A 17,835-nucleotide genomic window follows, 5' to 3' on the forward strand; every position below is an offset into this window, starting at 1 on the left:
CAGTTGCATCATTCTGCAAATGGTTTTCGCTATTAAGAGCCTTGCACGGAAGTGGTTTAATATGTAATTATGTTAACAAAGAGAAGCTGTGAAAGTACAAAAGCAAATAAAAGTGGAAAGAGGAAGAACTACACCTTGAAACTCCCATACTTTATGTATGGAAGTTTCAAGAAGAGGTAACCGGTATTGATATTTTTCTAAAAATTTGCGGATCGTACTTAAAAACGACGTAGCAGTTCGCTGTTAGCCATTTTAGATTACAGATTTTCCTCTAGAAGCAACATTTCCTCAGGAAATTCTCACTCGTAGCCCCTAAATATACACTGTATTTTGCATTCTTCTTTATACTTCCCAAGGCAGACGGTTTTGCTAGGACACAATCTGCAATTGTGTGCCTCTATTCTAATCTCGCCATGACCCGTCGGTGGCCTCTGACAGTACCAAACCCTGACTTGGAGCGTCACAGATACTGTTCTGTTATCTCACACACAGACAGCAGCGCGTGTGCTGGCACTATTTCATCATCGAGGCAAAAGTGCAGCACACTTGATCTGCCCTTGTTGTGACGCAGCTTCTGCAGATATCTTGTCTGAAAATAGAGAGGACAACTTTGATTAAAATAAAAAGAAGACTCCCATAGAATAACCCAAGCGATAAAATGCAGTGGTTCATCTACATTTACATTTGTACTGAGCGCTTTACTACGAAGTACGTGACGAGAACTTTTTTATTATAGCATAATTATATTGTTTCTCCACGTTCCATGTAAGCATGGAGTTTTTGAAGAATGACTGCCGTTATGCCTCTCAGCAAGCTGTTATTTGCTGAATATAAGCTGCACTCTCTCTAGATCTACATCTGTATTATCACATTGCAATCCAAATTTAAGTGCTTGGAAGAGAGCTCATCGAACTCCTTTCACACCACTTCCACCGAGCGAGGTGGTGCAGTGGTTAGCACGCTGGACTAGCGTTCGGAAGGAAGACGGTTCAAACCCGCGTTCGGTCATCCAGATTCAGGTTTTCCGTGATTTCCCTAAATCGCTTCAGGCAAATGCCGCGATGGTCCCTTTGAAGGGGCACGCCGATTTCCTTCCCCATTCTTCCTTAATCCGATGGGACCGATGACCTCGTTATTTGGTCCCCTCCCCCAAATCAACTAACCAACCAATCAGACCACTTCTCTAACCTACCACTCTAGAATAGCACGCGGGAATAAGGAATACCTATATCTCTCCGTGTGAGCTCAATTTCTCATTACGATGGTCGTTTCACTGTTTGTAGGTGGGAGTCAACAAAATTTTGCGCATTCGTTCGAGAAAGTTTTAGATTGAAATTTCGTACAAAGATCTCAGTGCAAATAAAAACACCTTTGTATTAATGATTGTCAATCCAATCACGTATTATATGCGTAACACTCACTCCTCTGTTTTGCTATAATACAAACGCGCTGCTCTTCTTTGAACTTTTTCGATGTCCACTGTCAGTTCTATCTTGTAAGGATCCCCTTACCGCACAGCAAAAGTCTAGTAGAGGGCGGACAAGCATGGTGTAGGCAATGTGTTTAGTAGTACAGTATGTTGCATCTTCCAAGTGTCCTTCCAAGGAAACACAGTCTTTGTTAGATATCCAGAGGGCTGCTGAATGTTCGTAGTTTCGGGCCTGAAAGACAGTGTTTAAAACTTTGTAAGCAAGTACGTGTGAGTCGTACGGTGTTTTTCTTTGAGTGCCCGCCACTTAACATTTTTCAACATTTCTATTACACTCTGTCTACAGTAAAGAAGCCTGTGACTGTTCACTTCCTGCGCCCGGGTACGATTCCCGGCGGGGTCAGGGATTTTCTCTGCCTCGTGATGACTGGGTGTTGTGTGCTGTCCTTAGGTTAGTTAGGTTTAAGTAGTTGTAAGTTCTAGGGGACTGATGACCATAGATGTTAAGTCCCATAGTGCTCAGAGCCATTTTTATTTCCTTTAAAACTCTCGATGGGCCATGCTTCTTCGACGTGATATGGATTCCATGAACGCAACCGATATTCAAGTATGGGCGGTACGGTTCTTTCGTTTACAATCTCTATTTGTAGACAGATAGCAGTTTGCCAGAGTCCTACCGTAGAATTGCTTTACATACTACTGAGCATATGTAGTCGTTCCAGTTCCTATTTCTGCACAATATTTGTATGACATTATTGACCCTAGTTATGACTCATTAATCTTGTAGTCAAAGAATGCCACACTATTTATGATTCGTGAGGTACGAAGTATTGTAGTTTTGTACATTAAAAGCTATTGGAAAGTGTTTGCATCAAGATAACATTTTCGCGAGAGCTAAATTGTTATTACTATAACTGTTCCCGGTCAGACTTTACTCATAGACAGAAAGTAGAAGCCGACCACGGGGAACACCAGTTAGGCCACCGAAGAAATGTACTAACACGCGAGACTATATTGATCCTACGACTTATCTTAGATGATAGGTTAAAGAAAGACAAACCTATGTTTATAGCATTTGTGGATTCAGAGAAAGCTTACGAGAACATTGACTGCAGTGCACTCTTTGAAAGTCTAAGATAGCAGGGATAAAACACAGAGATCAAAAACTTATTTACTTCTTATACAGAAACACACACTGCAGTTATAAGAGTTGAATAATATGAAAGGGATGCAATAATTGTGAAAGAGATAAGAGAGGGTTGTAACTTCCCTCCATGTTATTTGTTCAGATGTGTGTGAAATCGTATGGGACTTAACTGCTAAGGTCTTCAGCCCCTAATCTTACGCACTACTTAACCTAAATTATCCTAAGTACAAACACACACACCCCCATGCCCGAGGGAGGACTCGAACCTCCGCCGGGACCCGCCGCACAGTCCATGACTGCAGCGCCCTAGACTGTTCGGCTAATTCCTCGCGTCTCCATGTTATTTAATCTGCATATTGAGCAAGCAGTAAATAAAACCTAGGAGAAATTTGATGAGAGGATTGAAGTTCAGGGAGAAGATATAAAAAGTTTACGGGCTGTCACTGACAGCGTTCTCTCACAGAATGCACTTCGAAGAGCAGTCGGATGAAATGTACAGTGTCTTAAAAAGACGTTGTAAGCTGAACATCAATAAAAGTAAAACGAGAGTGGTCGAATGTAGGAGCATTAAATCAGACGATGCCGAGGAAAGTAGCTTAGAAAATAAGACACGAAAATTATCATACGAGTTTTTTTTTTTAATTTGGGCAGAGAAATAACTGATGTTGGCCAAAGCAGAGAGAATGTAAAACGCTGACAGCCTATAGCAAGAAAAACATTTCTGAAAAAAGGGGAATCTGCTAACATCTAACATAATTTTAAGCGCCAGAAACTCTGTTCTGAAGGTAGATGTGTGGAGTATAGTCTTGTAGGGAAGTGAAATGTGGACCATAAGCAGCAGGACAAAAGAAGCTTTTAAAACGTCTTGGCACAGTAGAAGATTACATCGGTAGATTGAGTAACTAAGAAGAATGTACTGAATCTAGTTGGGGAAGAAAAAAATTTATAGTACAACTTGACTAAAAGACGGAATGCTGTGATAGGATGCAAGAGAAAGGAGGGGTGGGGTGCATTTGTAGAGGGAGACCAAGGCATGAATACAGTAAGCGGGTTCAAATGGATACAGCTTGCCGTAGCTATTAATGCATAATACAGTAACGGTGCTAGTATGTTCCATTGGAGCACACCAGATATCATTCCAGTGTCTGTAGATGACCCTCTTTCCAGGGTATGGTGCTCTTTCCTGCCAGTCAAGCAATTTTCGATCCACTCGAGAACTTGGACAGAGATCCCAAGGGGATCGATGGTTTCGGAAACCAAGCTGATTTCAAGGGAGAAAAAAATGGTTCAAATGGCTCTGAGCACTATGGGACTCAACTGCTGTGGTCATCAGTCCCCTAGAACTTAGAACTACTTAAACCTAACTAATCTAAGGACATCACTCACATCCATGCCCGAGGCAGGATTCGAACTTGCGACCGTAGTGGTCACGCGGTTCCAGACTGTAGCGCCTAGAACCGCACGGCCACTCCGGACGGCCTTTCAAGGGAGAACACTATTTTATTCTTCCTAGATCATTACGTTTGAATTCAGAACATGCTCAAGTATTTTCCGGCAAATAGTTGTTAGTGATGTAGTTGTGTGGCTTGGTTATACTGCTTTTTTATTGATGGGTGTACCTTTACTCTTTTCCATTCACTGAGAACACTTCCTTGCTCAAAAGACATTCGCTAATGTGTGGGAAAGAGTGCAACTAATTCACTACCAAGTTGTGTATAAAACTTGACAGAAACTCTATCGTGCGTCGGGTTCTTATTGAATTTCAACGATCTGAGGTCCTTTTCAACACCACTGGTACGTGTTATTATATCATTCATCCTGGTACGGTACGGCTATTCGGTGATAACGATATTCCTTGATTTATCTTTTCTGAAGAAACAGTCGACACTTAATTTTGCATTCCGGCTCTTATTTTTCTATTTCCTGGTTCCGTTTCTATCTCGCTAAGAAGTGTCTGGACTTTGATATTTGTGCCACTGACACCCTTAAAGTATACTATTAATTTCGAGGAATTTTGAGTTACGTCCTGCGATAGTATTTCTCTACACTAGTTATTGACGGCTTCACGCGCTGCCCATCTGGTAGCTGAGTGCCTATGTGTGTACGTAAGCTTCGTTTTCTACCTGTCATGCACTAGGCGATGTTCCTTATGTAGCTTTCTTATACTGTTTGTATACCAACGGTGATGTTAATCATCTTGAATTCATCTGCTAGGTACATTTGACAGCACAAAAAGTAGCGGCAGCTGAAACTTGAATTTCCCAGCCACATTAGCATGAACCACTCACTTTACAGACTGGGCAGTAATGCACATAACTCAGGGAGTCACGTCATGCTGACACTCAACATGGGGCCCGCAACGTCTAAAAACACACCAGGAAATCTGCTCCTTGTCATTCCTCGGATTTCATACTTGGAAAAGGCACTTGAGGTCGTGAGGTAGAGTCAGTGGCAGAACAAGAGAATGAAACATCTGAATATCCTAGCTCTCAGTATAGTGACTTTATAGATACAGGGCGTAGACATAACATCACATACCCGCTTAACCTATGAAGTTTCCTCGCCCGCTTGTGGGCTCTTCACTTTTTTCGACAGGCAGTGTAATTTCTGTAAGTGGGATTCGATCTGAATCCCGCCATTGTGCAGTTCCTTGTACGCGTATGAAGTTACATTAACATCTGACTACGTTTCCTGACTGTTTTACTTGTATCAGACAGTGTATATAGAAAAATTTGTTTTAAATATAGTCTCGGCGCTGCGATCGGCAACTCCTATATAACACAAGAAGAGTCTGGCGCAGTTGTTAGATCGATTACGGCTACTAAAATGGCAGATTATCAAATTTAAGTCAGTTTGAACGTGCTGTTATAGTCGGCGCACAAGCGATAGGACACAGCATCTCCGAGGTAGCGATGGAGTGGGGGTTTTACCGTAAGACCATTTCACGAGTGTACCGTGAATATCAGGAATCCCGTAAAACATCAAATCTCCGACATCGCTGAGACTGGAAAAAGATTCTGCAAGAGCGGAACCAACGACTACTGAAGTGACTTGTTCAACGTGACAGAATGCAACCCTTCCGCAGATTGCTGCACATTTCAATGCTGGGCCGTCAACAAGTGTCAGCGTGCGAACCATTCAACAAAACATCATCGATATGGGCTTTCGAACCCGAGGGCACAGTCGTGTACCCTTGATGACTGCACGACACAAAGCTTTACGCCTCACCTGGGCCCGTCAACACCGTCATTAGACTGTTGGTGATTGGAAACATGTTGCCTTGTAGGGCGAGTCTCGTTTCAGATTGTATCGAGGGCATGGACGTTTACGACTATGGAGACAACCCCATGAATCTATGGACCCTGCATGTCAGCAGGTGTGCAGTTGGATGATATGGGACCCCTGTTACGTCTAGATACGACTCTGACAGGTGACACGTTCGTAAGCATACTGTCTGATCACCTGCATCCATTCATGTCCGTTGTGCATTCCGACGGACTTGGGCAATTCCAGCAGGAGAATTCGACACCCCACATCTCCAGAATTGTTACAGAGTGGCTCCAGGAACACTCTTCTAAGTATAAACACTTCCACTGGCCCACTGGCCACCAAACTCAGCAGGCATTAAAATTATTTAGCATATCTGGGATACCTCGCAACGTGCTGTTCGGAAGAGATATCCCACCTCTCGTACTCTTATGGATTTATGGACAGCCCTGAAGGATTCATGGTGTCAGTTCCCTCCAGTACTACTTCAGACATTAGCCGGGTCCATGCCACGTCCTGTTGCGGCACTTCTCCGTGCTCACGGGGGCCCTACACGATATTAGGCAGGTATACCAGTTTCTTTGGCTCTTTAGTGTATAACGCTGGGTCTATGACCTGCATGAAAATGAAACTGCAGGGTGAAAATTGCTTGACACACAGATGAAATATGTGTGAAAATACGTGTGAGATGTATGAAAGTCGGTACTCATGTTAGTTGAGAACCGGAAAGAAATAGTCGGCCGGGGTGGCCGAGCGGTTCTAGGCGCTTCAGTCTGGTACCGCGCGACCGCTACGTCGCAGGTTCGAATCCTGCCTCGGGCATGGATGTTTGTGATGTCCTTAGATTAGTTAGGTTTAAGTAGTTCCAAGTTCTAGGGGACTGATGACCTCAGAAGTCCCATAATGCTCAGAGCCATTTGAACCATTTGATAGAAATACTGTGGTCCACCGGCCTTGTATTGTGTGTGTGTGTGTGGGAGGGGGGGGGGGGGGTGATAACACGAAGAGAGAAGCGGGGAGAAGGAGAAGGACAGACATGACATAGAGAGGAAAGGAAGAGATAGAATAATAGAAGACCTGGGGAAAAGCATTTGTGATTAGGAATAAAAAGCATAAGTTAAAAGCCATTCAGAGCAACTGACATTTGTCTAGCGACAACCGCCGACACTGCGTAATTTCAGCGTTGAATATACCCAAGGTACAGGGGAAGAATTTCCAAAGATACTTTCGTAGATAAAAGAAAGTGGCAGCAGTTCTACAGAAGTTGTATGACTTTTTCTATTTTCATTTTCTTTTTTGAGAAAAGACTGAAGACTGGCTCAATACTAATGTACTAATGTTTAATTTCTTACAATCCCTCCATCCGGGGTCCCAGTGCAAACTAAAGTAGATCGCCCAACGACTTAAACGAAGAAAAACAAGAAGTGGAAACTACCTACATCAGAGGAATTGGCGTACGGATGTAATTCACTAGATATTTAAAATAAATTTAGTTTCTCAAGCAGATGACAGACAGTTTGAAATTTCATAAAATATTTTATTTAATTATTCATAAACATTAAATATATAATTATCAGGACCAGAATTTGTGTAAACTTAATGATATTCTTCCTTTCACTGTTTGACGTCGTTTTGTAGCCACAACTAGGATTTATCGTAAAATGCTTTTAGAGGCGTATTCCAAAACATAAACAACATATTTGTTTTAATTTCTCTACAAATTTCATATGGTGGGCAATCAACCTTTGATTGGATATGCACCATTGCGAAGCTACGGCCATAAAACAACAACCAATCAGGGATGAGCGCGCAGATATGTGTGTTTACACCACCTTTCCCAGCGAATATATGATAGACTGAGTAGGTACTTAGTATTATATTAGGTGAAGATAATAGTTTCTTATAGACAGTCACAGCTAGGCAAAGCCATGGCTGGTTACGTCTGTCACGAATTTGCTCTGGCATTTAATAACTAAAATATGACTATTAAATTGTTTACTCTGAAAGCATCGAAACACCACTTATTTGTTAAGATAATAAGCTGTACTGCAAAAACAGCAGTTCAGTAAGATTGTCGACGTAAGTAACTGTAAAGTGCATTTCTATTAATAATGAAATCCAAAGGACACAGGCTTTAAGTTTTGCTAACGTACAGAGAGCGTGAACGAACTTTCATTCTAACAAGTAGAGCATAGCACATCAGCAACATAGCAGGACAAAACCGTTCACATTCCGAATAACTTCTGCGCTCACCGCTGACTGGCTACCGTTCTACAATGTATCAAGGTCAAAAAATCATGGTCACTTAAATATTTAAATTGATGGCTAATTTTAAGTAAATGTCATGCAAAATTGGTATTTCTGAAACAAAATAATTACTTTACAACATTATAAGTAAGTAGGGAAAAAATTCATAATTTTGTTCGAAAGCATTTTATAACAAAAATGAGATTTAGAATATTTATATCCATCTTTCTTTTTATGATATTATTCACAAATTATTATTGTCTTCTGCCATGATTTTACTAGTTCATCACTTTCCATGAATTATAAGTGCCTACAACGTAACAATCAACACTGTACACACTGAACTGTTGAAAAGATGTCATTTGTTTTTTTCATCTGCTTCTGATTGAACTTGTATAGCCGAGCTGAATTTGCACATGGACAAAGATGGTCCAACAAGGGCAGTAGTTGGGAAATGGGAACTGCACACTGATCTTTTGATGATGGTCATTTGAAAGCAGTAGCAGGACTATGAGGTGTCATAAAGGAGATGGTTATATCTTGCAGCTCTTGAGAGATATTTACTATCTGTCCCACCCACCATTGATTGTCATACGCACAAGAAATGAAGTGGCTCACAACAGGGTCTTCTGATGTATGCTGTTGCCTCTGCATTTCACACACAATAAACAAGCTGCATTTCGTGGAGAACCGTTCTTGCAATGTATGTGCCACCCCAAAATGCAGCCCAGTAGTGAGTTGATTGAATTCCTACTACAGGATTCATAGCAGACCACTCTCCTCCTTTTTTTTTAAACAGAATTCCCTTAATGTACTTTCGTTTAGAATTAAGAGTTTCATGTTTGTTGATATGGTGTGTACAAATCCAGTGGCATCTCCTACAGCATCAATAGCTTCATGCTGGAGATTAAATCTTGTTGTAAGATGTTTACAGAGACCTACCCCATCACATGCATATTTTCCACGACCTGTTGCTGAAGATATACATTTTTGTCTTAATTTCTGTACTACAGTGTTGACCAAGCTCATAAACCTGAAAGCGGTTTTTAAAATGAGATGCTATAACATCAGTCACAAACACATGTTAAGGAAATGCATGGCCTCTAGATGCTACGTCATCAATTATCGTGCTGACAGCATGGCATGCATGTGCACTGCCATGAATGAGATCACCACTGACAATAGCAAAACAGTGTGATGTTCCAAGGAAGTGAGCAACACATGTGAATATTGATACCTTCGACGAGTGCTAGTGGTAACTTTGAATTTCGTTCTGTAAAGCAAGAGACCAGTTCTCTGCAAAGTCAAAATGAAGAACTAATGTGTCAATATTCTGGGGTGTGGCTGATATTACTTCTGCTATGGCCTGTCTCTGAATCCTCTAGATATGATGGTGAACTATTTCTTTCATGACCCAATGCCTAACCTCTGTAACAAACTTCTCTGGCTCTACTGCCTTCTTCACCAACTCTCCTCTCTCCCACAGTTCGTAGGTTACGTCATTGTCAGCATCCTGAGAATATAATTCTTCAACAGTCATCACTTCAACATCAGGACACATTGCACACTCCTGCAACCAACATTTATCTTGCGGCTCTTGAGATATACACAGCTGCATCAGCTCCATCTCCGTATACTTCTTTCCTGTGACACTGCTTATGTCGAAACAAACAAGTTTCAAATTAGTGCTGTAAATACATGTGCATACATCTTTCACTGGCTGGCATTTTACCCATTTCGGTCGTAAGGACTAGAATTTTGTGAGACCAATTTTTAAATTCGCGTTCTCCTTTTTATTGGGAGATATGCTTCTCTTATTGATCTTATGATGTATCTTTTTACCTTTTTAACTTTTTCACCATTTTCAGTAACAGAAATGACATCAGCCTGCTGCAATTTTTTCATCACTTAGGTAATATTCCAGAACAGTAGCAAGCGTATCATCTTGCAACGGATGCCCTCAGTAAGAATCTGGACGTGGCCAAATACCTTTTTCATTCTTTATTTTACGAGCCTTAGAAATTAAATAATGTGAGGAAGTCGGTATGTATTTCTGTATCTGCTGCTTAGAGTAGCTACCAGGTATTAGTGTCAGTAAGTGTATCTCCTCAGTATCCGTGACTGCTGAGATAGCAGTATAGAGGTTTTGAAACCACACACCACAATTAGTGCACATACCACTATCTTCAGGTTCTGCACCCAGTGCATCTACATTATACACTTCACAAAGTTTTGAGGATGCTGCCTGTGTAAAACGTGTTTCAATTTCTTCCACTTTTCTTTTTGACATATTATTTTCATCTTGTGCTTTTTACCTCTCCTGGACGTTTAAGGGAGGATGTAGTAGGGGCCACAGTAGAAATGCTAACGTTAAATGCATCAACAACTTCACACCTAGGAATATAAACATCTGCATTGTCTTTTTCAGTTTCAAACTCGGGTGATGATGACCGTTCAGCTGGGTTGTCACTAAATTTCTTCTTGTAGTGAATGTACCAATTCCTTCACAATTGATGCGATGCAAATACCGTTACTTGAGCACCAAGATGTTTCTGCAATACCTCTGACAGATTTTCAACAACTGTGAAGTGTTTTTCACTTTTCTTGAACACCACCTCCTTGTGTCTTTTTTCATAGTCCACACACCTCACTCTTTCACTACTGTATTTCCTCACTGACATTGTACCTCTCAAAAAGTTGAAACCAAACACAAAAGTCGATGCAGAGTGGTTTATGTGTAAGTAGTGTTGCCAGCATGCATATTTTACACTAGAAACTCAGTGATGCGAAATATGCAGAATGTTGAACAATTTTTAACGCTTTACACAGGAAAATATTGCCCATTTTGTTTACACTGACTACTTACATACCAACCAAACAGTATTTTGTGTAATTCTCAAAAGTTTTCGGATTGGGGGTTTTCGAGTAAATAATTTGTAAACACTCGCAAAAATGCAATTTTTTGCATTTATAGTGATAAATATTTAAATAATACAGATAGCCGGAGCAGAGAAGATACTGTTTATAATTACATCAGTAGTATCTGGTAATATGACAGAAAAGATAGCGTCCTGTCACTTTCCAAATCAAGTAAAAAAAAATTTAATTGGAAAAATTAAGTTAAATTTCGTATCTTCATCTTAAATTTGTAAGTTAAAGGAAACCCATACGAATGCGGGTGTCAACTAAATTTCAGCACACTAAGAGGGATCTTTAACGAAAAACATCTGCCAGGTCTCCAGTACTTTTGGTTTATTAGTTATTTTTTTCTCTACTGTTTTCAGAGTTATTTACAAACTATACATCTTTCAAAGGGCCGTAATATTTACAAAAATGAAGATAAAGCGAAAATACTTTAGTTCTTAACACTTATAATATAGAGATTTAATATATTTGTTTTCAAAGAAATTCATGATCACGAGTTAACATGATATGTATGATTTGATATAAAATCTCGCTAGTGTGTGTCATTACACACGTTTTCTAGCATTCTGCCAATTGTACATCGCGGGAGACGAGAAGTGTATGACGCAGCAGTTGCCTTGTTGCAGGGTGCCGCAAGATGTCGGCATTCCCGCCAAGCATGCACGCCGTGTACAAAGTGCGCTCCAATATGCAGCGCCAAGATGCACAAAGCCGAGAAGATCCAGAGGCATCTGGGACAGGCAGCGCCGGCCGCGGCGGCTTCCCGCACGTGGGGAACAAGTGTGAGTCTCCTCTTGCATTTATTATTTACTAAGTTTTCATCATAAAAACACAAAGTACATATATTTATTAATATTTACGATGTTGACGCCCACTACCCAGAATCTAATGCGGGTCATATTTCCAAGTAACTACAGGAAGTCGTATACAACAGTGATTAAACATTGCCGGCTGGGGTGACCGAGAGGTTCTAGGCGCTACAGTCTGGAACGGCGCGACCGCTACGGTCGCAGGTTCGAATCCTGCATCGGGCATGGATGTGTGTGACGTCCTTAGGTTAGTTAGGTTTAAGTAGTTCTAAGTTCTAGGGGACTGATGACCCCAGCAGTTAAGTCCCACAGTGCTCAGAGCCATTTTTTGATTAAACATTCGCCTCCACATTTCGATGTAAATTAAACATTTGCAATAACTGGTACAATTAAATTTAAAACATAAAGTAGAAAGCACCCAAAACTCTTCAACTATAGTCTTACATTTGTTGATCATCTACACTATCATCACAGCAGATGGTTTACTGGTAGGTCCTAATACAACTCGTGGTTAAGAAAGTTTTATGCTCCAGGAAGCCCCTGTTTCGGAATTCTACATCTGTGACCTATGCTAAAATTACTTACGCGGATGGGAGCGAGTCGCCGATTGGTGGGGAAAACATGCTAAATCTCTAAAACCGGTTATCAAGGGAACCCATACCGTCCGCAAATAATCCTAAACCCAGTACGCGTCACCCCTGAGACGGAGCCACATTGAAGCTAACGAGTGAGACTTAACGTCCCTCTCTTCTCCCTGCATCAAGCATTTGCTGGTAGACCCACATAAAACATCTAAAAGTTCTCATTCATTATGCTCGTTACGTCATAGCACTCACGCTGTTCACCACGTTTCCATTGCTTCTGGTCGTCCTCTTTGTAGGTGTTAATTCCAGGGTCGGTGATATTCATGGCTTTCACAGTACTCACTTCAACGCCATTACTTACCATCAGGTTCCTCTTACAGTACCTTTGTTTACTAAATATTTTCTAAGTTTGCTCCCGGATACCTTATTTGCCATTTCGATCAACAGCAAGTCTCTAATAATGTCAATGAATGTTCCCATGCCTGTTACTCGAATCCACAGATCTTCATAAGCTAGGCACTCCAATGCAGTATGGTCTGGTGTGCCAATGACGGCGCCAAATCCATACGTCTTTTGTAAATATTCAAGGTGTAGTCCATGGCGTGCCAGGCAATGAAGCATGCCTCCAGATGAATTTAGCAGCTTTTAAGCATCCTCTCCTTCATCTTTGGAAACATACTATATGTACACTCTGCAATCTGTCGTGATACTACCTCGATCATTTTGCCACGCACGCCCCTTCCATAATTCTACCTCTAGTTTGGTTATCGTTCCTGAACAGTACTTGCTCTCACCTTGGGAATATTCCCTTTACGAAGCCAGTAAAGAGAACCTTTGTACCTAACAGCAATATCTACTGGACAGACGCCTAGTATGACTAATAGTGCCTCCACTTGTGTTGTCCCAAAAGCAGATACGACAGCCGACGTCACAACTTATAACAAAGTAAATAGTCATTTTGGATACTTTGTGAATAAAGGAGTCTAGATCTATTAAATATTTCTTCATGTATAACGTCATTTCTTTTACTGTCATCATCAGATTTGTAATTAAGATGAAAGGAACGTAAGAATGAGAGGTGTTTGTTTTATCAGTCTAAAAAAGATGGAAAATTGAAAACTTAATCTTTTTAAACTTAAAACATAGAACTTTTAAAACGACGTACAGTGCCAGTTACAGTAAAACCTAAGTCTTAGCAATAAATTACCTTCCAACTGGGCTCGAAAAACTGACACTGAGCATTTTTTACACGTTCTATGTTTTGGTGAGTGATTTTTTTTAAACTTTTTAACTTTGAAGTTTTTCATCTTTTGTAGCCTGACAAAGTATACAAACATCTCTCATTCTTATGGTACTTTAGTCTTAATTGCAGATATGATAATGGCAGTAGCCGAAACGAAGTTATTAATAAAGAAATACACAAAGCGATCTATACGGCTCTAATCAAAAAACAACACCAGGACACGGAAGGACTACCCTTTAAAGCAATAATTTAAATTTTTAATGACTTTTTTACATAAACAAAGTCTGTCTTTTCGGAAACAGACATTTTCAGAAATATATCTGTAGTAGTCTTACAAGGATTGTAACTCGAATACGAGCACCAATCGGCCACAAGTATTATATAAAAAAAGTTTGTTCTCAATTTACCATCACCAGTTCCAGTTTTTTTTAATCCATAGTGAGGTAGGTATAACAAGATTTCGTAATGAGGTCTCGTTATGCGATCAGTAATTGTTAAGAGCTTTAACATGAGGAACGTTCTTGCTTGTTTAAAATTCAGTAAGAATCTCACAGATCAATGACAAATAAGAAAAGAATGTACAATAATACAGCAACTTCGGTTTTGGGAAACGAGGCTCTGTATTTCGTGTTTTAACATGTACTGTTGCAAGCAAGCATGACTTGTGTAGGCAACACAAGCGGCTATTTGGGGCGCCAAGTTGAGATTGGCGCCTCTATGCCCCCGAGACCAAAAGTTTCCTACACCCGACAAGCCTCGACGTGGTTTTAGCACGTTTTCCACATCCAGCAAGGTATTAAGACCATTCAAAAAGAAACGAGCCGTTGCCTGTAAAATAAAAATCCCCGAAGGAATCGTAATGCCGTTGTCTACGGAAGGTGTAAAATAAGAGCGCTGGAGCCCCAAACTTGCCGCTAGAGGGACACGAGCGCACACCCACGTGACGACACAGCGCGCATGTGTACGCACCGACGATCCACTGCATTCACTCACGATGAAAACAGAGCAACGAAAGTTTCAAAAGAAGAGTAAAGGCGTGTAGTCTGTTTCTTGACAGAGGAAGGAGTGCGGGAGGCGGAAATTCGCCAAAAAGCGGCGTAAATATCCAAGGAGCACTTCATGTCAGTGCCACGAGCGATTCGAGGAAGGACGGATGTCGTTGGTCGATGACGCACGATGTGGAACGACACAACGCATTGCCGATAACATTGTTCAGCGGATGGATGCCCTCATTACCGCAGACCGACGAGTTACGGTGACCGCCACTGACACAGAGGCCGGATCGAGGGTCGCAGTTCGAAAGGACAATTTGCGAAATTCTTCTGTGAATTTCCGTTCCCTGCCCTCCAACCGTTGTAAGGTTCAGCAATACACCCCTTTGCTCGTCTTTTGAAGCCTCGATTCCTCTGTTTTCAGCACCACTGAGTGCAGTAGACGGTCTACACGTGCACGTGCTTGCTCTGTTGTCACGTGGGTGTGCGTCTGTGTCCCTGTAGGGACGAGTCTGTTGCCTCGGCGCTCTTATGGGGATCAAATCTTCTTCCGCAGGCAATGGCATTACCATCCCTTCAGCGACATTCATTTTACAGCCTCCGACTAGTTTATTTTTGAATGATCTAATAAATACCGAGCTGATAACGACATCCCCCCCTCAGATACAAGCAACGCGAACATTTAGAAAACGTTTCCACATTTTAACATATGGCAGACACAGGTTCCGGCTGCCAGCGGTCACTAACATCGCCAAAACCGATACAAAAATGCCGACCCCTTAGAGAAACGGGGTAAGTCGAACAAGGAGATACAGACTTAAAAGTGATTCCTATCTCTGCGGAGGGAGGAGTGCTGTGGCGCCTGCCTGCAGACAGTAGAGGTCAAGAATGAGCTCCGTATACGCGCTTTATACTCGTCAGCCGGTCCTAGACTTCATCTCCGAACTTACCATCTTCGTATGCTCGGAGACTGGACTCGCGAATGTCCGCCTCTGCCCATTTGACTGGAAGTTCGTCACTTCAATCTGTTGTCGGGTACTAGTGAATTGTACCAGCATAGAAAGAAGAGCGAGTACACGAGTACGTAAGTATAACCTAGGACCCATTACACAACCACTGCGCGTGATACCAGTATAATGACTGACCGATTGGCAGTGAATATTGTTCAAGTGTGTGTGTGTGTGTGTGTATTATAATCACGTAAACGTATGTTTATATGTATATATGTTTGTATGTATGTATTGCAGTAAATCGACAAATTGTGATGTCACACAGCAGGAAATTTACCGATGAGATCGTCCCACGTTGGGTGCCAAAAATGTAGTGAATAGAGAATTCTACCCTGCTCTCTGACATGAAATGTCATGTAGATGACTAATGAGATTGCTCCACACTGGGCGCTAAAAATATAGTGAATCGCGAAATTGTTTGTGATATCGCACAGTACGCAAATTACTAATGAGATCGCCCCACGTTCGGCGTCAAAAATTTCGTGAACTGAAAATTCTCCTCTCTGCCAGAATGACATGTAGATGACTAATGAAACTGTCCCATATTGGAAGTCAGAATTAAGTGACATCAGTAACTGGACGAAATCAAAGAGATTAGAGGATTGATAAACGAATGGAACAGATTGTTTAGATGAATAAAACATGAAATGACTGCATTTAGCCGGCCGATGTGGCCGAGCGGTTCTAGGCGCTTCAGTCCGGAACAGCGCTGCTGCTACGGTCGTAGGTTCGAATCCTGCCTCGGGCATGGATGTGTGTGCTGTCCTTAGGTTAGTTAGGTTTAAGTAGTTCTAAGTCTGATGTCCTCAGATGTTAAGTCCCATAGGGCTTAGAACCATTTGAATTTGACAGCATTTATTTCAATACCTTTAGCAAACAGAGCAAAACAATAAATTACAAGTCTCAGGGCCGATTTGACTGGGCGTGGACACGAATCAGTTATTAAGGGGGAGGGGAGGGGGGAATGAACCATCTCACCATTATTCGTAATCATTCGTCCTGTAGTGCTGTCGGCGTCAGTATGGCAGGTCGCCGCGGAGCTGTGGGGTTGGTTTGTGGGGGTTGAAGGGACGAGACTACAAAGGCCATCGGTCGCAGCTTTGCGGCGAGGATCAGGTATGGTCTCCGCGTTTTCTGCTCGTTGCGGGTTGCGTAGCCGAAGGAGCATTATCACGGCGTCGGAAGGCGGATGTTGGCGATGGATGGAAGAGCCTCCCTGTCCTCCTGCTTCCGCGCCGTCCCACCGACTCCCCTCTTCACTCTTCATCCATCTCCTCGAAATATTTACTCTCTCAACACTGCCATTGGCGGACTAAATTCACAATGTCACCCAATGACTGTCGCCGTTTCGTGACCACGCCTCTCCGTGCAGGATAGAAATACCTATCTTGCGTGGCCAGTGTGCGACTCGAGAATTGTAGTCTTTCTCGCTATTTTACTGTCAAGGACGTTCCCAGCGTTGGTCACCCATGGTTTCCATGTTCTTTTGTATTCATAAGTTGTTGTGAAAGTAGCCACACAACACTTCTTTGCAACGGCTCTCTGTGTGTGAGGCTTGGAGGGTCTGCTGGTGTTCGTGATTTATATTTTATTTATTTATTTATTGTTCCGTGGGACCAAATTAAGGAGAAGTCTCCATGGTCATGGAACGAGTCAATACATGAAATTATAACACGATAGTAGAAACAGATAAAATGAAATATAAGAAACATATTCAGGCGACAATTCGTAAGTTTAAATAAAGAAAATCAACAATGCAACACCGGAATTTGCTTAATTTTTCAGCTCTTCCAGGAGCTCCTCGACAGAACAGAAGGAGTGACCCATGAAGAAACTCTTCAATTTAGACTTAAAAGTGTTTGGGCTACTGCTAAGATTTTTGAGTTCTTGTGGTAGCTTATTGAAAATGGATACAGCAGAATACTGCACTCCTTTCTGCACAAGTGTCAAGGAAGTGCATTCCACATGCAGATTTGATTTCTGCCTAGTATTAACTGAGTGAAAGCTGCTAACTCTTGGGAATAAGCTAATATTGCTAACAACAAACGACATTAAAGAAAATATATACTGTGAGGGCAATGTCAGAATTCCCAGACTATTGAATAGGGGTCGACAAGAGGTTGTCGAACTTACACCACACATAGTTCGAACAGCCCGTTTTTGAGCCAAAAATACCCTTTTT

At 41.7% G+C, this 17,835-nt stretch overlaps 1 protein-coding gene across 1 annotated transcript in view; it reads left to right on the forward strand.

The window, feature by feature from the left end:
- LOC124722385 overlaps positions 1–17,835 on the forward strand; it is a 99,325-nt gene that overhangs the window by 56,880 nt on the left and 24,610 nt on the right. Inside the window, exon 3 of the mRNA XM_047247558.1 lies at positions 11,642–11,797. Within this exon, the coding sequence (XP_047103514.1) occupies positions 11,642–11,797 (156 nt within the window). The remainder of the gene's footprint in view (positions 1–11,641; positions 11,798–17,835) is intronic.

The sequence above is a fragment of the Schistocerca piceifrons genome, chromosome X, assembly GCF_021461385.2.
Source record: "Schistocerca piceifrons isolate TAMUIC-IGC-003096 chromosome X, iqSchPice1.1, whole genome shotgun sequence".
Lineage (NCBI taxonomy): Eukaryota > Metazoa > Arthropoda > Insecta > Orthoptera > Acrididae > Schistocerca > Schistocerca piceifrons.